Source organism: Podarcis bocagei (assembly GCF_964188305.1).
Source record: "Podarcis bocagei genome assembly, chromosome: 6".
In the NCBI taxonomy this organism is placed as follows: Eukaryota; Metazoa; Chordata; class Lepidosauria; order Squamata; family Lacertidae; genus Podarcis; species Podarcis bocagei.
The window spans coordinates 87,031,187-87,053,334 of record NC_138130.1 but is presented as its reverse complement, the minus strand read 5'-3'; the positions used below and the strand labels follow the sequence as shown (position 1 = coordinate 87,053,334).

Sequence of the window (22,148 nt, the reverse complement as noted above, 5' to 3'; positions counted from 1 at the left end):
CACAGTAACACAAACTTCCTGTTTCTGTCACTTCCCACTCTGTGGAGTCAAAACATACACCATCATGTGAAAGACAAAATCCCATGACTGGAATCATGGAGCAGGAATTCTAACACTAACTACTTTCCACTATAGAGTCTTGCCTCCTTTCTCGAGGAACTGTCGCTCAATGTTAGACCCAACCTAGACATTGCACCAAACACGATCATATGTGGTGATGGAGAGGCACTTCTTAGCATCCCACCACCAGATGTTGTCTAGTGTCATTCCTAGGATGGCTCTGACATTGAGCTGCAGCTCTCCCAGAAAGCTGTGGACCCATTTCCCTTGCAGCATGGGCTTGGCTGAGCCTAAGGCTACTCACATTGAAAGGGAGACTCATGCAGCTAGATTGTCAGCCTGATATGTTTGTGTGGCTTGGCAATGGGTAGGATAGGGCTGGGAATTTGAGCAGGGGGGAGTCTCATGAAATGCAGGCCTTTGGGAGAAATATTAGTTCCCAGGGAAGGCAATACTTATGGGCTGTAAGTGATTTGGAGCATAGAATTGGCTGGGTCTCTTCTAGCTGCCTCTCCATCTCTCACCGATGGAGAGCAGAACTGCTGGGAATTGCAATAATTTCTATCCTTCTAGTTGCATCTCTAATGGCGCTCATTCAGCCAAGCTGTAACAAAACCGCTGTCAAGATCACAGGTCACTGCTTCTGCAGTCATGTATGGAATCATGCCAAAAGACTGGACTCCATGCCAGAAAGCTCGACTTGCAGAATCATTAAAACCTTCCTCATAATGCTCCATATAATTTCTCCATATACTTGTCTATGTGAGTAACATAACCACACAGAAGGTGATAAGAGGCAACCTGACTGTATACATGGAAGGTGGTAAGGAATGCTCTCTCTTGAACTCTGCTGCTACTTCGGCTCATAAACCCCTTTTCAGATTCTCAATGATCCTCTTTATGCGCTAAGTCAGTGGAGTGTCCTCTACGGAAGCCATGCAGATTCTAAGACCTATCCATTGCACCTTTCCTGCTGCCATGTAGGGATCTAGATTGCTTTGTAGCTGTCTTTTCCCGGGGAGAAATTTCTCTCCCTGCTTCCTAGATTACAATCTTTGGGGGCTCACCTCTATTTGCTGGCTTCTACAGCCTCCATTCACCCAAGCTTTCCCCAAGGCTTCTTGTTCTGGACTTCTCCTTCTGATCTTCTCCCCTCCTCTCTTTCCTCTAGGCTAACGGTTCTCAACCAGTGGGTCCCCAGATGTTGTTGGACTCCCATCATCCCTGAGCTCTGGCCTTGCTAGCTAGGGGTGATGGAAGTTGTAGTCCAACAACATCTGGGGACCCACTGGTTGAGAACCGTTGCTCTAGGCCAACTCTGGCTCAGTTGCCTTGTCCTTTATCCATTCCCTCGTTTCTTCCATCTCCTCCTCTCACTGCCTCCAAGCCATGCCTCCTCTGACTTCTCATCCTCCTCCTTCATACTCTCTGTCTGTATCTCTGCTCTGCCTACTACTGCTGCTCCTGCACAACCTCCAGCCTCTGCTCCCACACTGCCACTACCCCTCAGCTGTTCTGGCTCACTGCTGAACCTGGTTCTCTCCTGAAGCTGCACCTGAAAGGCTATCTGTGATGTCCCTGTATCATCACGTGACATTATCAGTGAATGGTAGGGTTGGTGGTTACTCCAAGTCAGTTCTGCTGTGATTTGCAGAGTGAAGGTGCAGCTCTGGTCTCCACTTACAGTCACCAATGCTTCAACACAGTCACATGGATTAGTTTCAACTTTCACTTTTAAGGGAATACCACTTATATTTTGCCACTCATTTTATCTTTCCATTCACACATTGATTCCTCAGTTTTCTGACAGCTGTTAAAAATCTGTTAGCAAAACACTGGTGCATTGGAAAATTGTATTTTAGTTTCCAGCAGCTGCTAACAATCCTTTCCTTCTTATCATGTTTGAGAAATAAGTTGATAAATAGTTTTTAAATTGAGCATGTTTTGAATTACAGGGGGGGGGTTAGTAGTGTTAATCTGCCTTAGTTTCTTATAATTAAGACAAGGATGAACTTTGCCGCGTAGAGGATAATAGAGATTGCGCCATTATCAGGATTACCCAATCCTTCAAAGTCCTGGATTTCCTATTCTTTTTTATTTCCAGTGAAGATCTTTCAAATTATTGTTGTGTGCTGTCAGCAGCAGTGTCTGTTAAGATGATTTGCAAATTGTGCCATTATGATATTCAAATTTATTGTAAAAGAAAAAAAATATATACTTCGGTAAAGCTAATTTACAGCTAATTTAATTTTCCCTTCCCATTTAGTTTACATAAAAATGCTTTGCAAGCTTCAGCTATTATCTCAAAAACTTATCCTGGGTTGAAACAGCCTTTAGAGATAATTCTCAAGAATTATTCATGGAATGCAAACCTAATAATTAATTAAAATATATAACAAGAATGCCTTTTGAGTTGCAATGTGCTCTTTAGTTGGCACTTATGCAAACAAAGCTGCAACCTTCCAATTTGGCATATGATCTAGTAACACTAAGCAGGCATTTTCCGCTGTTCCTTGGAGAGTACATTTAAGTGAACGTGTAAGTCATTGTCTCAAAGTTCTGGAAGTTAGAGTTATGTGAGTGATATTGCTGTGGTTTATGGATATTTTAGACTGCTGAGGCTTGAAAGATTTGGTGGAAATAAACAGGGGATCCATAGATGACATTTTATGAGGTACCTATCAGGGCATTAGTTCCCGTAAACACTAAGCATTCTTAACTTTGCATCTGTGCCGAGACCTCCCATGTGTGTCGTTGAGCCTGTGCTTAAAGGGTTTTTTTATAAATTGAATGTTCTTGAAACACGGGAAACAAAGTTCCACTTTATTGTTATTTTTCGCAGCAGCTTATTTATCTCTCCTCACATCTGGTTACATCTACTTTGGCTACGTTATATTCCTCGCTAGCAGATCAGCTATCTAGCAGAGGTGAAGCAGCATGTGCGTTTATCATTTAAACAGCTGATGGGAGCTCCCAGTCAAGCTTAGTACAGTGGTACCTTGGGTTAAGTACTTAATTTGTTCTGGGGGTCTGTTCTTAACCTGAAACTGTTCTTAACCTGAAGCACCACTTTAGCTAATGGGGCCTCTTGCTGCTGCCGCACTGCCGGAGCCCGATTTCTGTTCTTATCCTGAAGCAAAGTTCTTAACCTGAGGTACTATTTCTGGGTTAGCGGAGTGCGTAACCTGAAGCATATGTAACCTGAAGCGTATGTAACCCGAGGTACCACTGTGTTGTCTACACTGGCAAGCACCTCTCCAGGGCTTCCCACTGCGGTGTTCTGCCAACAATATACAACTTTGCAGGACACACCAGTTGCCAGATATTGTGCTGCTGTGATTGATATACATCAATGATATAGTATGTGCCCCACAACAGGTCTAAAACTGAAGGTTTGCATCTTTAAAAAAAATTGTTGCTTGATTTTTGTGCCTTATGTGTTTTTATCATATCCTGGTCTATCGTAGTCAAGAGAATGAGTACAGTGGACTCTCGGGTTGCGAACGTGATCCGTGCGGGATGCACGTTCGCAACCCGCAGCTGCGCGTCTGCACACGCGCGGGTTGTGATTTGACGCTTCTGCGCATGTGCAAAGTGCAATTTAGTGCTTCTGTGGATGCGCGACCGCTGAAACCTGGAAGTAACCCATTCCAGTACTTCCAGGTTTCGGTGGTCCGTGACCCAAAAAGAACGCAACCTGAAGCGTCTGTAACCCGAGGTATGACTGTATGTATACCCCCTACTTCTATACTTGCCCTATAGCTTATTTAGCATGCTCTGCTTATGTATGTAGATGCTTTTACCGTATGCTGTCCGTAATAAAGATTTGACCATTGACACACAGCGTGTTTCCTAGCACTGGAGGTTTCCGGGGTCGAACCTGGAATCTTTGGTCTATAAAGCATATGTTCTAACACGGACCTACTATGGCTTTTGTCCTCAAGGGATGTAGACATAGGGATCATGTATTTCATACTACCATTTTGTGAAAGTCTCAACGGCCACTAGCTCTGCTGAAGAATTGCATGACAATGTTCCTGCATATTGTCAGCTGCCCGCTCCTAATCCATGGTTGAGATGTTGATCTTGCTATCTTAATAAGCAGGAAGTGTTTTGGGGGTTTTTTAATCACACCTTTTCCCCGTTTTGCTTTCTTCCAGTCTGCTCCCAGTATTCAAGAGGAGTTTTCGCCATTTTTGGACTGTACGATAAAAGATCAGTACACACCTTGACCTCATTCTGCAGCGCCTTGCACATCTCCCTCATCACGCCGAGTTTTCCCACTGAGGGCGAGAGCCAGTTTGTGCTGCAACTGAGGCCTTCCTTACAGGGAGCACTGCTAAGCTTGCTGGGCCACTATAAATGGAACCGGTTTGTCTTTCTTTATGACACAGACAGGGGTAAGTAGCGTAACAGCTTTCTGCTCAATTCGTTTACAGCCAGATGCATTTATGCACCTTAGCAAGAAGATGATCCTGGTGGGTTTTTTTTGGGGGGGGGGACTTCACATTCTTAATGTAGACTGCAGTTCTATCCCCTGAAAGTGAGCAGCATTGAACTCAATGGGACTTACTGGCTTTGATTATACATTAGGTTTTAGCTTTCGCGGGTACGAAAATGAGCTTCAGAATCACATCAATATGTTTGAAGGGCTCCAAAATGAAAAGCAGCTTTTTGTTGTGCCAGTGTGGTATAGTGGTTAAGAGTGGTAGACCTGTAATCTGGTGAACCAGGTTCGTGTCTCCGCTCCTCCACATGCAGCTGCTGGGTGACCTTGGCCTAGTCCACTACTTTGAAGTCTCTCAGCCTCACTCACCTCACAGAGTGTTTGTTGTGGGGGAGGAAGAGAAAAGAGATTGTTAGCCGCTTTGAGACTCCTTTGGGTAGTGATAATGTGGGATATCAAATCCAAACTCTTCTAAAAGCATGCACACACACACCCCTTGTGATTCTTAGACTCACTTAATATTATGAAGTTTACAATCTTGTTGATGGGTCGTTCGAAAGTGTTCAGCGCTGAGGGTTAATAATCCTGAAATAAATATACACACAATCTAGCAACAGACAGGTAAGCACCTCTAACTCTAATTAATTTCAGTGGGTGAGATTCAAGGCTTGAAGGACATAGCAGTGAGGCAGGACTGTAGCTCGGTGGCAGAGGGTCTGTCTTGCATGCAGACAGTTCCTGGTATGGCTAGGAGTGTCCCCTGTCTGCATCTCCAGAGAGCTGCTGGCAGTGATTGTGGACGACAGTGAGCCAAATGGAACATTGGTCTGACTCAGGAAAATGCAGCTTCCTATGTTTCGGTAACTGCATCACATCCTGTATCATAGAATTATCTGCAATATGAACTTGAGCTGTGGCTTAATATCCGCTGTGTTATTATATTATGCCGACTTTTCTAAACAAACAATGACAGTTAACTGTAGCCCTTCCTTAGCACGATTTGCTACGCTGATGACTTTGTGCACCTTTGCATGTACCGCTCACGTCTATGCTGAATCATTTTTTTATTCTTCTTTGTTTCTAAAATGCTCAGATAAGAAAGCTTTGAAACAATATCTATGGACCCTATTGAGCTGTTGACATTTTTAGTCGTTCCTGCCTTGCAATCTGTTCTGTGATCAAACTGAAGTAATTAGGAATCAAGTAGGAAAACAAATAAACAATTGTACTCCTTTATGCAAAGCCAAAAACATTTGCAGTGTTATTTTTTAATGAAAACCACCACATCAGTCCCTAGCCTGAATTCACCTTTTCTCATCAAAATTTCAAAGGCTAATCACAGGCGCACCATTTTGAAGTATGCAATGGCACGCCAAGGACGGCTTCAGAATCTCATTTCTGACAGCACACTTTGTAAACCTTTCTTCAGGAACTTATCTCAGAAACTCTAAAATCTTCAATGCATTTTTGAAATGGAGATGAAATAGTTATTATGTGGTGGATTTTTCTGCATTTGAAAAAAAACAGAATGGGAGGTCTGTTACTTCGTGACAGCATAAACAGCGAAGAGTGTTTGCACTGCAAAGATTTAAAAACTTTATAATGGCATACTATTTCATGGGGACAAGACCTAATTTGTCAAATGCATCTGATGAAGTGGCCTCTAGCCTATGGTGCTATGATTGTTATTCTTTAAGGTGTCACAAGGCTCTGTGTTGAAAAAAATACAATGAAAATGTAAATATGCATCTCCCCTCCCCCACACAATATAGGTTTTTTTGCCCAATTGGGGGGGGGGGAGTTGGCTATTTGTCACCAAAAAATGTAGTTCCCACTTGAGAACTACATTTAGCCAGCCTATTGCAGTAGTCCCTTCTGTTCTCATTTACTTCCATGCAGCTTGCATTACCACTGAGAAACACTTAATTAAAGTTTCTTCTTCTTTGGCGATCACTCGTAGCCAAATAAGAATGTCTTCCATAAACATGGTTTTAACAATGAGTCTGTAAGTGACTGTGGAGGCCAATTCTAGATCCACATGTCCTTCCACAGTGGGGACATTGGTTTCTGGGCAGGAGTTGATCACGGTGCGGATTTGCCAAGCATGCCTTCCTCCTAGCACGTTCCTCCCTTTGCGTCCTGAGTTCGAGTGTCTTCAAAGCCCGTGACACCATTGGTAAAGGCTGTTCTCCAACTGGAGCGCTCCCAGGCCAGTGTTTCCCAGTTGTCAGTATTTATACTACATTTTTCTAGATTTGCCTTGAGACAGTCTTTAAACCTCTTTTGTTGACCACCAGCATTACGCTTTCCATTTTTAAGTTCGGAATAGAGTAGTTGCTTTGGAAGAAGATCATCAGGCATCCGCACATTAATTAAATGCATGTGTTGTGTGAAGGAATAAAACTCTCAGCCAATTTCGTGTGTTTGTTTGTAGTTGAAAAGCTCAGTCTGTTCTTGCCAGGGGGTTTGAAAGCTCATAAAAGGTGCAACAGGCAAGCTTAGGAAGGTTAAATTTGTGTGGGGAAGCCTAGTTACTATGGGAACCTGAAACTTTATAAAACTGAACAGCCCTTTTGACTGGCTAAGAAGTTGGAAAGGGAAACTACTATGAAGTGTGCAGGATAATTTAAGAGTTGGAAATCAGAAGAATGAAGCGGGAACAGAGAGAGTTGCAGAGGACCCAGACACAATTGACAAAGGCTGAGCTGAAAGCAAGAGGGCTGGGAGCTGCACTGCCAATAAGCTGAGAGAAATCAGTTTATTATTAGGTTTTGAGTTAAATAAGGAAATAGTCTAGACAAGTTAGATAAATGTATTTCCCACAAAGTCATTTTGGTATCATAACTGATATTATAGTTCAATACTAAAGCAGTATTGGTATCTTTTTTCCCCTTTAGAAGTAATGTTTACTTTTCAAAAGCTTTAGTCAAAGAAGTGAGGGGCAGATGGGGCTCATGAACCTGGAATGGTCACCCATCTAGGAGAAGGAAAACTCTGATCCTAAGCCTCCACTGCATTGTGGGACATCTTCAGGAGAAGAAAAGGCTAAGGAGTAAACCCTCCACAAATCTGGCAGTCGCTAAGATAGTTGGATGACGCCTTGTATGCCTCCTTTCGGCAACTCCTGGAGCCAAGCTGGTGCCAATGTATTGCTTTCCTTTCCTTTGGACCACATTGAGGCCAAAAGGAGTGTGGTGTTCGTACGGAGCACCCGGTCATCTCACGGACTATTGACCCATACACCACTAATCTGCTGCCACCAACCACGTCCTCCCCGGTAAATCACTTAGTCTCAGTCAGGTTCTTAAGTTAACAATGAAGAGTGTAGTTTATTGCAAACTTTAAATGCATTCAAAACTCTGTTACCCTTTACTCTCTTAGTCTTATTCTATTCTTTCTCTAACTTCTACCTCCCCTCACACAAGAACCAACTGCACTGTCTGTCTATTTCCATCTGTCTGCCAACTGCTTTCCCAACTGCCTTTTCCCAACCAGCCAACTAACTGACTAACTAACCCTCGGGCTAAGCCCTTTTATAAACAAGTAGGTTCCGCCTCTGGGCTTTTCTATTGGTCTACCTATTAACTCTTTCTCTCCCCCTTTACAGACATTTTCAAAAGAACGGGCAAACGCCACAAGGAGGGTCATTGTCTGGGCAGTCCAGGACCCCCATACACGCTGCCCAGGCTAGCGCCTTGGGGAGGTAACTTTGTTACTGCTAACATAGCAGTCTGACTTCACCCCTAAAGGTGCACTCCATTGTCTCTTGAGACAGATGGATGCCAGCAACAAGTCAAAGCTAAACTAGTCATCTGATGCTTTGATTTTCACCCTGTGATTCTGAGTGGTAGCATCCACATGAGTTCAGAAGGACCTTTGCAGTGCTATCCAGAAGCGCATGGCTACTGAGGAGTTTGTAATTTTTTTATTACACTTTGTCTCTCACTTTGCCTCCAAGGAGCTCAAGGTGCTCCTCTCGCTCATTGTCCTTCCCGTCTCCATATCATCCTCAGAACAAACTCTTCCCACTTTAGATCAAATCTATGCTTCCAGGTGCCATAAGAAAGTTGCAGAGATAGTGCAGAATAGTTCACACCCCGGAAATGATCTCTTTCAGCTTCTGTCTTCTGGAAGAAGGTACAGGGTTATAAAGACTAGGACTAGCCGCCTGAGAAACAGTTTCTATCCAAATGCAATTTTGGTTTTAAACGCAGTGTAAGGTAGTCTCTGTGGGAGTATATTGTATTTAATTATGGGATATCAAAGATTTTAGGGGGTTAACCAGGCTGCGATAGCTGGGATAGCAAGCTTGTTGGTTTTTGAAAGATGTATTTTTTTCCAGTTTTGTAGTTCTGTATGGGACAACGACAATAAAGATTATTGTATCGTATTGTAAACCTGTGAGGTAGGTTAGGTTGAGAATTGGTGACTTGCCCCATGCCACCCAGTGAGCTCCATGACTGTGTGGGTTTGAACCCTGGTCTCCCAGGTCCTAGCCTGATGTTTTAACCACTACACCACGCCATGCACTGCATAGAGGTCCAGTTTTATGAACCAACCCTGCAGTCTGAAGCCTGTATGTGAGGCTGCCATACCTTGCCTGCTTACAGCTGTTCAAACAGTCACTGTAATCATACAGATGAGGAGTTCATAGAATCATAGAATCATAGAGTTGGAAGAGACCACAAGGGCCATCGAGTCCAACCCCCTGCCAAGCAGGAAACACCATCAGAGCACTCCTGACATATGGTTGTCAAGCCTCTGCTTAAAGACCTCCAAAGAAGGAGACTCCACCACACTCCTTGGCAGCAAATTCCACTGTCAAACAGCTCTTACTGTCAGGAAGTTCTTGAGTGAAAAGAAGAGTGAAGAGTGAAGAGTGAAGAGTTGAGTGAAAAGGACCTCCCAAAATCCCCCATGCTCTTTGTGGGTGACAAAACTGATGCTTGGGGTGGCAGGTGGGGAGTGAGAAATTATCCACCAGTCTTTCTCAGAAATTATCTTTTGAGAAATTTCAGCCCCGCCATTATTGAATGAAACTTTTTTTGTTAGGTCATATTGGAGGATGAAGGAAATAATTATTCTGAGCATGGAGACTTTGGAAAGCCCATTGTTTCAACAACATATGAATAAAATTAAACAATATTAAAACTGGATCTGCAGTTGCACCCCAAGTCAGCCCTACTGGAAACTGCAGTAATCGTGTGTTGAGGCCCCATATGGAGAATGCAGTTCACCACATTCCGCATGCCCACACAATCTTTACTAAATTGTGAGTCTGTTGACAGGTGTACGCTTTCTTGCAGACTGTTGCATTTCACCTGCTGAGCTTCTGAGTCAGGGCTTGATTTCTGACAGAAATACTTCCAAAGCAAGTGCACAAGTATGAGTTTTTCAGTGAGAGCCGGTATAGTTTACTGAATGTAGTGTTTTATTTTTCTCCCCCTGCAAGAACTGGGTGGTCTTGAGTAAGTTACCATCACCTATAATTCCATTACTTGAGAAGTGACCTTCTAGGAGGTGTAATTGTGAAGGTCGGGGTGTGTGTGTGTGTGTGTGGAGAGATTGGAAAGCACCTTGTGCATCAAAAGTGACAATGATTAATCATTATTACAATAAGCAGTGCTTTGTTTGGGAAACCATGGCAATGTTTGTTGAAAGCAGCATTGATTCACATTGGAAAGGTACCTTTGAGTAGATTTGCTGGGGAACAGCTGCTTTGCCAGGGTGTACAGAGCAGTCAGCAGAGTGTGCTGCACGATTTTATTTTAAAGAGTAAATTGAAATTTGCTCAGATAAAAAGTGTCATATTGAACACAAACCATAAACAGGAGACTGTGATCACAGGCGATCTGATGCATTTGAGTGAGTTGTTCAGACAGGAGCTGGCAGCTTTAGTGCTTGTTGCAACCCTACATAACCTTTGTTATTGTATACTTAAAATGGCAGGCAACCTGGGAGGCCCTGCAAATACGGCTGAGGTCAGATTAAAAATACAGGAAGCATATACAGCGGAGTAAACCTTTTTTTCTTCTTTTTAGTAAATGTGCCAATTTTTAGAGTTTCAAAGCAAGGATGGGTAAGGATGCAGTATAGGAATACTCGAAAAGAAAACCAAATCTTGTATAACAGATGATATTAACATGCAGTTCAGTTCATGAAAAATGGTACCTCGGGTTACAAACACCTTGTGTTACAAGCACTTTGGATTACAGACTTCACTAACCTGGAAGTAGTAGCTCAGGTTAAGAACTTTGTCCCAGGATGAGAACATAAATCGTGTGCTGGTGGCGTGGCGGCAGCAGGAGGCCCCATTAGTTAATGTGGTACCTCAGGTTAAGAACGGTTTCACGTTAATAACGGACCTCTGAAACCAATTAAGTTCATAACCAGAGGTACCACTGTAATGACCCCACATTTATTCCATGCTTTCAAAATGTCCATAAATTCACTGCCATGCTGTGTTTTTATATACTTTATTGGATACCCGGCTGAATGGACAAGGTTGTTTAATGTCACTGAATGACTGACTGACTGACTGACTGATTGATTGATTGATTGATTGCCCCAACCACTAAGGATGGCTTCCAACAATTATAAAACCCCATTAAAACATCAAACATTGAAAACTTCCCTACACAGGGCTGCTTTCAAATGTCTTCTGGAAGTTGTGTCTCCTTGACATTTGACAGGAGGGTGTTCCTCAGGGCCACTACCTAGAAGCCCCTCTGCCTGGTTTCCTGTAACTTCACTTCTCACAGTGAGGGAACTCACAGAAAGCCCTCAGAGCCGGATCTCAGTGTCTGGGCTGTACGATGCGGGTGAATATTCTCCTTCAGGTATACAGGCATATAGCATTTGGAAACGGACATGTGCATTTTCAGAATGATGAACGACTGCACATATAACAACCAGAAACCAATTTAGTGTGGATATACTGGTTAAAATATATAACAAAGCTAATGGTAGTTTTATGTGTCCTATAGCCTGTATTTCAAACTTTCGACAAAATATTGGGTGTATTTAAGGATGCTCTGAATACAGCTTCTGAAAGTAAAACAGAACAGATAATTAATTTTCATATAAGTGTCCTGAGTAGACAGCAGGTTCACGGTTAATATGATTGGCGGGTGGACCGAATTTTGTACAATTTTGCATATGGTAGGCAAGAGTGATTCAGGTCTATCTTGGTGTCTGTGCTCCTGGATGGATAGTGATCTGTATGCAGCAAGTAACAATGGTTCAGATCTGCTTTGCAAAACTTTGTACCTGCTTTTGACGATAAGCGTCTCAAACATTTGATGCCAGCATGTGGGCAGGCGGAAATATCCTTGAAAATAAAGGGACAGGTTTCACACATCCCAAGGAAGTCTCCTGCTGTTTTTATTTTTCATTGTGAAGGAGAAGCTGGGATTATTCTCAAATGTGAGGGAGAAACCCTTTTGTTTCCAGAATAGGAACCACATTTGTCACCGAGAAAACAGGTGCTGTGATATTCTCGACAGGATACCAAACACAGCCTGTTTAAGCAGCCTCTGTTGTGCCAGATATCCTCCTTAGTGGTTGCGAAGTACAGCTGGAGTCAACTTCATTGTCTTACACCAGAGTATCTCTTCAAGCACGCCACTGGTTTCCAGGAAGTTACTTCAGAGTTACCTCTTTGGCATGTCTTGGTGCATCATTAATAAAATGGGGGTATTCAAGGCCACTAATAAACCTAAGGTCAGTAACACTGGCTGACAGACAGTTGATAAATGAAGTATCCTGCAGAGCAAGCATCCAAGGAAGCCTTGAAAAGAGTCAAAGGAGGAAGCCAGCCACACATCCAAACTCGTATGCTTTAGAATTTTATTTCACTGTGGACATCTGAGTCCGGCAGCTGCTGTATTTAGCCTTTTATGCAGCCACAGGTGTTGGCTTCGGCGCTGGAACACATAGTTGTGGGAAACAAAGGCAGGCATAGTGGCAGCTGCCAGGGCCTGGCAGTGGTGCCAAATAAACATTGAATGTAAAACAAATGTATGTGCCAACTGGGCTCCAAATTGAGTTTCTGGTTCAGAAAAATTAACTTGTCTTTTGAGAAGCATTATCTGAGGACTATAGACGAACGTCCAAAGCTGTTACAAGGTACAAGGCACGCATTTTGTTGAAATGTGTGTGTGTGTGTGTGTGTGTGTGTGTGTGTGTGTGTGTGTGTGTAAAAAGCAAATAAAAAAAATGGGGGGGGCACATGCTTTGCAAAAGCAGAAGCTTACTATCTTTCCTGAAACTATTTCACATTCTTGCACACACATTGGGACAAGTTAATCAAGGGTTTAATGTCCGCTGCTTCACTGGAATAAAGCAAACCTAACATTAAGTCAGTGAGAATTTCTGGAGGGGCTGCATCTACAGGAACTTATCACAAACTCTCATAGGCTCCACTTTTTCTCTGTGGCCAGGATCCAAAGAGCTGCACCAAAGGACTTCGGTTTCTTTGATCAGCAGACCTCTATGCCATATTACCAGCCTGTTTCTGAAAGTCTCCTTAATTTCAAAAGTGGGAAATCCGCTTTTCTCTAAAGACTTTGACTTTACCCTCTCATCCCCATCCAAAAAAAGGAAGGGTGCATAGCTCAATGGAAGACCACATGCTTTCCATGCGAAAGATCCCAAATTCTATCCCTACCATGTCCAGTTAAAAGGATTAGATATCTGGTGATGCCAAGGTGAAATACATGCTGTATTGTTTTTAACACTTGATTGGGAGCTGCCCAGAGTGGCTGGGAAAACTCAGCCAGATGGGTGGGGTAATAATAATAATAATAATAATAATAATAATAATAATAATAATAATGCATTTATGGGTTCCTAGCTACACCCGGGCCTGTGTGAGGAAGGGAGACCTGGCCAACCCTTCTTGCAATCTTCTCACTGCCACCAAGTGGAAGTGTTTACTTCTCCCTGGCTGCCTCCACCAAATAGCCTTTGGACCCATGAACAACTCTTGGTGGTATGGGGTTTAAACTTAAGCATAGGGAGGATAAAGGATGAGATCACTTCTGTAAATTCTCTTGCATTTATTGTGTGTGCGCTCGCTCTCTCTTAAAAAAAAGAAATACATTTTCTTTTCTTTTTTCTTTTTTTGAGTTATTTCCTTTAGGTGGCTTATTGTAAATTCTCCACGGAATTTGCATAAAATGTTCAGAGGAGGATGCTTCAAAGCAGATTTAATAGATAAGGAAGCTAAGGAAGAGAGGCTGTATAGATGAATCAGCTTCCTATTAAGCTAAAAAAAAGTGACTAAAAAAAAAAGGCAGAATAAATGCAAACAACATCCAGGAAGGAACAAACTAGCAAAGTAGAACAGGGTCATAGAGCTTAGAGAAAAGAGAACAAATAATGCAGATCATTTGAGAAATGGGGGAAAAACCAATATAAACAAAAAAATTCCACAGCTACATTTCCTAAATTCAAACTTATCACAAATAATATGTTTTGATTCTATAAAGTCAACAAATGTTCAAAAGCGTGGGAGAACTATTATAAAAGGGGCACGTGCAGGTAGTTAAATAAAATTAATTGGCTGTGGCACAGATGCTTAAATAAATAGAGGGTTAATTGTTTTGCTGTACTTGGACCTCCCTTTGCATTGAGGAAAGCTAAGAGCAGCAGGAGTCTTTCATTTAGAAACCAGTCAGATCCATACCTCCTTAGCTTCACAGAGCTACATTTGAATAGGGTATTGTGTAGGTGTTTTATATGCTAATGTTAGAAGCTTCTGCACCAAGACGGAGGAGGTGGAGAGTGTAGTTTTAAACCAGAACAGATATAAAGTGGGTGGGAAATGAAAACCTCAGATGGAAAGAATCTGTGGTATATGGTTATCTCTTGACGCAAACTTTATAGGATGGGCAGGGAAGAGCCAGCTGGGAGCTCCTTATGTCTTTTGAATATTTGAGAGCCAAACATTCAGAAGGTACAAACTCCTCTACAGAATCAAGGCAGTTGATAGGAGCTAGCATCAAAAGTAATTTGGTACTTGGGGCATTCTATCACATAAGTTAAAGGGACCTCTGACCATTAGGTCCAGTCGTGACCGACTCTGGGGTTGTGGCGCTCATCTTGCTTTATTGGCCGAGGGAGCCGGCGTACAGCTTCCAGGTCATGTGGCCAGCATGACTAAGCCACTTCTGGCGAACCAGAGCAGCACACGGAAACGCCATTTACCTTCCCGCTGGAGCGGTACCTATTTATCTACTTGCACTTTGACGTGCTTTCAAACTGCTAGGTTGGCAGGAGCAGGGACTGAGCAACGGGAGCTCACCCCGTCGCAGGGATTTGAACCGCGACCTTCTGATTGGCAGGTCCTAGGCTCTGTGGTTTAACCCACAGCGCCACCTGTGTCCCGCAGGTGTGTATCACATACACACAACTAAAATGGCTAGGGCTGAAGGTTGAAATCAAGAGAATTATGTAAAGAAAAACATGTTATGACAGATGTGTGTTCAGGTCACAACAAATGATGAAGAATTTCTAGGTATCCTAAAAGACATGCACCTATAACACTGAACCAACTGGATACAAGACGATTTGGACCTAATCCCCAGTGATCAGTGTTGGGATCAGTTAGGATTAGGTTCATTGAGCATTGAGTGGTAACTGGTTGAAAAGCAATTATTGGGAATATTTCTCTCTATCTCTCTTTCATCACTAGTTTAAAAACAACATAAAAACTTTTCCGATAAGATTGGATGAAGGTGTGATAGTCAGGAAACATATACATGCCTTTGTTACTGGCCAAATTTCATAATATAATGTGGTTATCAGTCAGCTACTCCTCAACACATATATCCAGTCTGGATTGACTAAAAGACACACAACGAATTGGCAGAGATCCATAACTTATTGGCTCACATTTTTCATTCTGTTTAGCAAGCTCCACCGAGCCTGTTTTATATCATATTTCCTTCACCACTAACACCAGACTTGTGAAACCTGTCACACATTCTTACTGAATAAATATTTTTTATGCACTTCATATGTTAAGATTTATGTAACTTGGGAGGAGTTTAATAAATATCCGGCCTGACTGTTGGAATTAAAGTCGGGATGCATGGGATTCTGTTTGGCTCAGTTTTGTGTGAGAATCTGCTTCAAGTACTCAAAAATTTGAGAGCTCTTGAAGAAAAACAACAACCCAAGAGTAATGCATGCAATAACCTGATTGTAAAAAGCTCAATTGCTTTCCCCTTGCACGCTAAAAAGGGGTGAAGGGAGTGTTTACAAGGGGGAGAATCCAGGAGGCTTCTGTTCTGACTCGCTGTCCTTACCTCCTTGTCTGTCATTTCCTGAAATGATTGTGGGAATTGAAATTTCAAAGCACATCATCAGCCACATCCTTCGATTGCCAGTTTATATGGAGAAAATAAGAAGGGGGAATCATTTTCAAGTGTGGGAGAATTTTATGGAGAAGAAAATTCACAGCATGGTTCAAAGCCGTGCTATTTTTTTCCTAGAAAAAGAGGTGCCAGAACTCACCATGAACTCCTCCTTCATTCTCTTATAAGGGCAATGGTGCCCACCTGAGAGGTGCTGGAATTAAGTTCTGGTGAGTTTTGGCTGAAAAGAAAAGCCCTGGTTCAAAGCCAAAAGAATGTAATAAGAGTCTGCTGGATCAACCAATGCCCCAACTATTGTAGCAAGCTGCTCTTGTGGTGACCAGCCAGATTCATGTGGGAAACCCGCAAAGCTGGACCCGGGCACAGTATTCAGAAGTACTATTGTCTGTAGTTGGTGAGGCAAAGCATACCCATCATGGCTAGTATCCATTGATGTGCTTGGATATACTTAAAATTCAATTGCAGCAAATAAAATATGTTTTAGAGTTTGTTGTGGTTGATTTATATGCCCCATAATAAAAAGAGGCAGGGGTGTTTCTGAGGAATTTATCACGCATGATCTGAAACAGAATGGATGGAAGTGCATGGAAAGTGTGTGATTACTCTCACCGCCCTCCATAGAGGGTGCTGCTAACTGTCATTTCCTGCTGCATTTAAGCATAATATTTCAGAATATAAGAATACAGTGATACCTCGGGTTAAGTACTTATTTCGTTCCGGAGGTCCGTTCTTAACCTGAAACTGTTCTTAACCTGAAGCACCACTTTAGCTAATGGGGCCTCCTCCTGCTACCGTACCGCCAGAGCCCGATTTCTGTTCTCATCCTGAAGCAAAGTTATTAACCTGAGGTACTATTTCTGGGTTAGCGGAGTCTGTAACCTGAGGTACCACTGTAATGCAAAATGTGTGTGAAGCTTCAAAAGAAGCTAAGATACTCCTCTATCATTATTCACTTTAATTTGCAAAATTGTTTTCCGAAATGCTTACTTCATATAGACCAATTCAGGAGGAAATCTGCTTCATTGCTAAAAATTCTAAATCTTAAAGCACTCTCACTGTTGCCCTATTATGCAAAGGAAGTGATGAGGAGTGAAGAGGGCTTCAAACGTGAGGGTGCATTGAGAGATATGAAAGACCAAGCTGAAACGCTGATTACCAGAACCTCTTCTCCTCTGAGAGAGACATTACCAGTGTTGCCAACACACAGCTGTTAAAATGGGGGGTTGTTCAATCAGGCGCAGTCGGGGCCGTTCTGCTTTCACTTGGACAATTCTGAATGCAGGAAGTAAAGAATGAGCGGCAGCGGTGGAGGGGTGGCGGCGGGAAGAGTCGCAGAGAAGAAATGGTTGTCCCAAAAATGAATCAACAAAAACCAGAACATCTGCTCATCAGAAACGCCAGAAAGTAATGTTGTTTTATTTACACAGCTCTTCCTGATGGCTGTGGCATACATAACAAGTCTGGATGATTGGAACCAATGTCAGTTAAAGTGGTACCTTGGGTTAAGTACTTAATTCGCTCCGGAGGTCCGTTCTTAACCTGAAACTGTTCTTAACCTGAAGCACCACTTTAGCTAATGGGGCCTCCTCCTGCTGCCGTACCGCCAGAGCCCGATTTCTGTTCTTATCCTGAAGCACTATTTCTGGGTTGGTGGAGTGTGTAACCTGAAGCGTATGTAACCTGAAGTGTATGTTACCCAAGGTACCACTGTATCTTTCTTGGCTGCATGTCTTTTATAGCACACTCCTTGTGTTTAAAGCCCTCAACAGCTTTTAAAGCTTGCATTTGCTGCATTGAATCTGAAGATATGAGCCACTGCTACACCTTTACTATTCAAATTAGGGCTGGGTTATGTCAGGTTTTCAGCATCTTGATGTATCACCAGCCAAACATCATGATCTGGCACTACACTGCAATGTCAAAACGACAAGCTGCATTGGCACAAGCACCACAAGGCGCCGAGGTGAAACTGCCACCACTCTCACCAAGGGAGCTGAGGCAGTTTTAACCCAGTGCCTCGCAGAGCCAGGGAGGATGCAGCTTCTTTGCAGAGCCAGGGGCTGGGGGCCGAGGGATTCCCGTCCCCCAGGTGAGCGTTCAGCTGCTCCCACCCCCCAGCTGAACGATCCCTGATGCCTCTCCAGATCACCCAGCCCTATGCAGCAACAAAGGCATGACTGTGTGATTCCCCCAAAGAAAGAAGTGCAACTAAATGTTGATTTTGACTGACAGTATCAAGGGGGCGAATGGAAGAGGGGCCAATTAAAGAGTAACGAAGAACTGGCAGGGGAGGTATAGAATCATCACACATTCTGAGAAAGGACAGCAGCTTCTGGGCAATGGCAGCAGCTGCTAAGTTTCACAAAGAGCTGTGTTTTTCTGATAGGGTAGAAGGATTAAATGTTTCATTTTCCCACATGGAGTAAAACCATGGAAGGAATACCCACCCCGGTTCTTCAGATATGACCTCTTCACCCTCCTCCTCTGCAGATCTGTGGTCATTAATTTAAATTGTCTCTCCTCTCTCCCTGATGAGTAGGAGAAACAGAATGGGGTACCTCTTTAGAGACCAAACAGCAGCTTATGATGCATTTGAGTTGCCTGCCAGAGTATTCCCTTTCAAACCAGCAGGTTTTTCTCTCTTTTTTCAGTGCTGCGTTGTGGTGGAGTGTCAATCATACATGTCACTTATAATTTTTCCCTGTACCCCTTTGGGCCTGTCCACCAACCTGCAGTGAACCATTTGGCGATTTCTCTTTTTCCACCTGTGCCTCTGTAATGACATCCTGTCTCTTAATGCTCCCTTGCCAATTTTTAAACATTCTGCCAAGCAAGGAGAATTAATAACAAGGTCTGAAAATGTATTTAATATAGCCCCAGTGCCCCTGTGAGCCATTCTTATTATTTTGTTTCCCGGCCCACACTCCTTGCTGACATTCAGGGCCATATAAAGAATGCAAACTTAGATAGGAAAAAGTGGAGGGAGCCCCCGAGACAGTCGTTTGGCTATGATTTAACTCTGGGGAGTGTTTAAGCAATTATGTAATTGTCATCATTCTGCAGTCATTGCTTTTGAGTATTAAAATTACTTCAGGGAACCCCCAGTCCAAAACCGCAGTTCCAACAAAGCTACCCCAAAAAGCTTTTTGGCTAGAGTGACTCTCTTCTGTGGGGCAATGGAGAAATTTTATAAAGCAGTCTCTGTCCCGAGGAAAGTTACACTGGAGATAGTGTGTTAAGAGCAGGTTCACACAGCAGTTTTCTTGTGCTTCTGCGCATAACTGTTTAAAAGTTGCTTTCAGAAAAGGTCATTTTCAATGAAGAAACAGTGATGTGTGCTTGACCCTTTTCTAAACCTGCTCTTTCTTTGTTCCAAATTGAGAGCCAGTGTGGTGTAGTGGTTAAGAGCGGTAGTCTCATAATCTGGGGTACCAGGTTCGCTTCCCCGCTCCTCCACATGCAGCTGCTGGGTGATCTTGGGCCAGTCACACTTCTCTGAAGTCTCTCAGCCCCACTCACCTCACAGAGTATTTGTTGTGGGGGAGGAAGGGAAAGGAGAATGTTAGCCACTCTGAGACTCCTTCGGGTAGTGATAAAGTGGGATATCAAATCCAAACTCTTCTTCCCACTACTCCAAACCCCACTCTATTCAAAATGTGTGTTTAACCTTTGAAATTCTGCTTGGGGCAAGGAACTCAGGAAACAGTTTAGGGAATGGTTAGGAAAAGTGCTAAGCACCCTTACCTAGCACCCACCATTTCTCTGCCAAATCTCAAAGCAGAGATAGCCATTGTGGTGCCTTCCGTATGTTGTTGGGCTACAACTCCCATAATCCTGACCATTGGCCAAGCTGGCTGGGGCTGATGGGAGCTGGAGTCAAATTCCATCTGGAAGGCACTACATTGATTATCCCTGTCTTAGAATATTGTTACATGTGTTTATGGGTTTCATTTAATTTGGCCCGCAAAGGGAGAGCCATGGTGTGGGTTTCTAGCCAACCTTTCCTTGTATAGATTTTGTCACTCCTGCCAGCTCTATTTCTCCTGCTTGTTGTAACATGGACGACATAGGAGATCAGGATATGCACATGCATAGTTCGCCTGTAAACATCAGATTTGCTGAGTCATACATGCAAATTGCAGATGAGCCCTAAATGGATGAGAGTTCCACTTAGCATAAGGTTACCAGATTTAGTGGCCTAGTAAACATTCACTTTGTTGACTGAGGAAGGGTGCACATCTGTTGCAGAGTTCCTAGTGATAAAAAGCACGAGGCAAGTCAGAGCACCCACCAAAACAGTGGAAAGTCCTATCTCTCCAGATCGTCCCTATTTGCTACTCTCATGACCTGAAAGAGTTGCTGTAGTGCGATTGTGAGCCTGGACCCCTCCGGTTTGAATTCTGCCTTTGCCATATGATTTCAGCCCTGTCTGTAGAATGGGAGCAACAGCACTAAGCTTCCTTACAGGGTGGTTATAAATATTGCCAGTGCTATAAAGCTGTTAAGGGTTGTACAGTATTCAACATAAAAGGGAAAGGGACCCTGACCATTAGGTCCAGTCGTGGCCGACTCTGGGGTTGCGGTGCTCATCTCGCTTTATTTGCCGAGGGAGCCGGCGTACAACTTCCAGGTCATGTGGCCAGCATGACTAAGCCGCTTCTGGCAAACCAGAGCAGCACACGGAAATGCCTGAGCGGTACCTATTTATCTACTTGCACTTAGACATGCTTTCGAGCTGCTAGGTTGGCAGGAGCTGGGACTAAGCAATGGGAGCTCACCCTGTCGCGGGGATTCGACCCACCGACCTTCCGATCGGCAAGTTCTAGGCACTGTGGTTTAACCCACAGCGCCACCTACATCCCCAGTATTCAACATAGCATGGAGCAAATTGGCTCCATCAGTGCAAGGATTCATCCTTGCACAACAGAACAGTCTCTCCCTCTCATCGCCCCACCTAAATCTGTTCTGGGTTTTTTAGCTCAGCTCTCTGCAGCAGATTTGGGGATAGCGGGGGGCACATTGAGTTATTTAGCTGAATACCACTTAGAGCGTTACTCTTACATCTTGTAGAAAATATAAAGTGATTTGCCTGTTTCGTTGTGTTTTATTTTATTTTTTAAAATTCTCAACTTAATACTAGAATGTTGACATTCACATTTATTCTATCAACTGTCTTCTTTTCATTCTCAGCTCCAAAACAGAACCTTATATTATATATGACAACATATTAATTTAGATTGGCTTAATTTGAAGGTTACATTCATTTGAATTTTCAAGCAGGGCTTTGAAAGGAAAATGGTGTATTAAAGATCTCTGGTGAGGCCTAATGGGCTTATAAAAATAGAAAACAGCAAGCCTAAGCTCATAAATATTGATGTCCAAAGATCCCATTCCACTTGGATTTTTCTTTTTAAAATTAGTATTCTGCCATAGGTTCAAGCCATTTTAAGTTCTATCATCTTGGCACTGTATAAGAGAAACAGTATAGAACACAGCATCTCAAAAAGCCAGTGAAAAACTTCAAGTATTCAGATTTTTACTGAAATTATAAGGCAGTCCATTGAAGGAACTGTTTTAAGCGCTGAGTACTGATCAGAAATATGCCCAATGACTTCAGATAAGTTGCTCATTAAGACCATCACAGCTTTGTGATGTTCATTTCCCTCTTGGGGAAATTAGGTTTCACCAGAGACTAATCATTGCAACCTCTTGTCTTGATGCGACCTGAGGAGAAGATGAAAGAATGGGGCATTGCATTGGAAATCCTGGATGCCAGAATCCCAAGTTTGGGGCAAGTACTCTTTGGTGAAAGAATCCTAGCAAAGATTAAGCACAGCAAAGCATGCAGCCAATAAAAGTAAGGAAATAGAGGCTATAAAACCTTTAAAATGTGCCCTTTCCAGTGATTCCCAAAGTACTCCACCTTCCATAGCACACAGCTAGACCTCACATTTAGTAAGTTATAAGATAATTTGCAAAACTCTTTAAATGTCAGATTCATGTGCTTGTCCATATAGCACTCAGAAAAAGTTGCACAGGCAGTAAAACATTGCTTGGTAGCAAAATGGTAAAAAAAAATCCTAAACTATTGGTATAGGAAAACGTTAGTCTCAGATTCCATTCTTGTCTGAAACAAAAGAAGTTGGTTAAAGCCAAGTGGCCGGAGGGAGCAGCTCAGAGCTCCTCACACACCAAATTTGGATGTAGACAACAAAAGGTTTGGTTGTCCATTTCCTCCCAAGGTGAGAGGAAATGATATA

At 43.0% G+C, this 22,148-nt stretch overlaps 2 protein-coding genes across 7 annotated transcripts in view; one reads left to right on the top strand and one right to left on the bottom strand.

Moving 5' to 3' along the window:
- The window catches only part of GUCY1A2 (guanylate cyclase 1 soluble subunit alpha 2), a 503,968-nt gene that overhangs the window by 62,387 nt on the left and 419,433 nt on the right, over positions 1–22,148 (bottom strand). The window lies entirely within an intron of this gene.
- GRIA4 (glutamate ionotropic receptor AMPA type subunit 4) overlaps positions 1–22,148 on the top strand; it is a 229,393-nt gene that overhangs the window by 104,953 nt on the left and 102,292 nt on the right. For all 6 annotated transcript variants that reach the window (XR_014008980.1, XM_081197627.1, XM_081197626.1 and 3 more), the window contains exon 3: positions 4,221–4,460. Coding sequence is in view for 5 of the 6 variants with exons in the window: in XM_081197627.1 (XP_081053753.1) it covers positions 4,221–4,460 (240 nt within the window). In the remaining variant the exon portion in view is untranslated. The remainder of the gene's footprint in view (positions 1–4,220; positions 4,461–22,148) is intronic.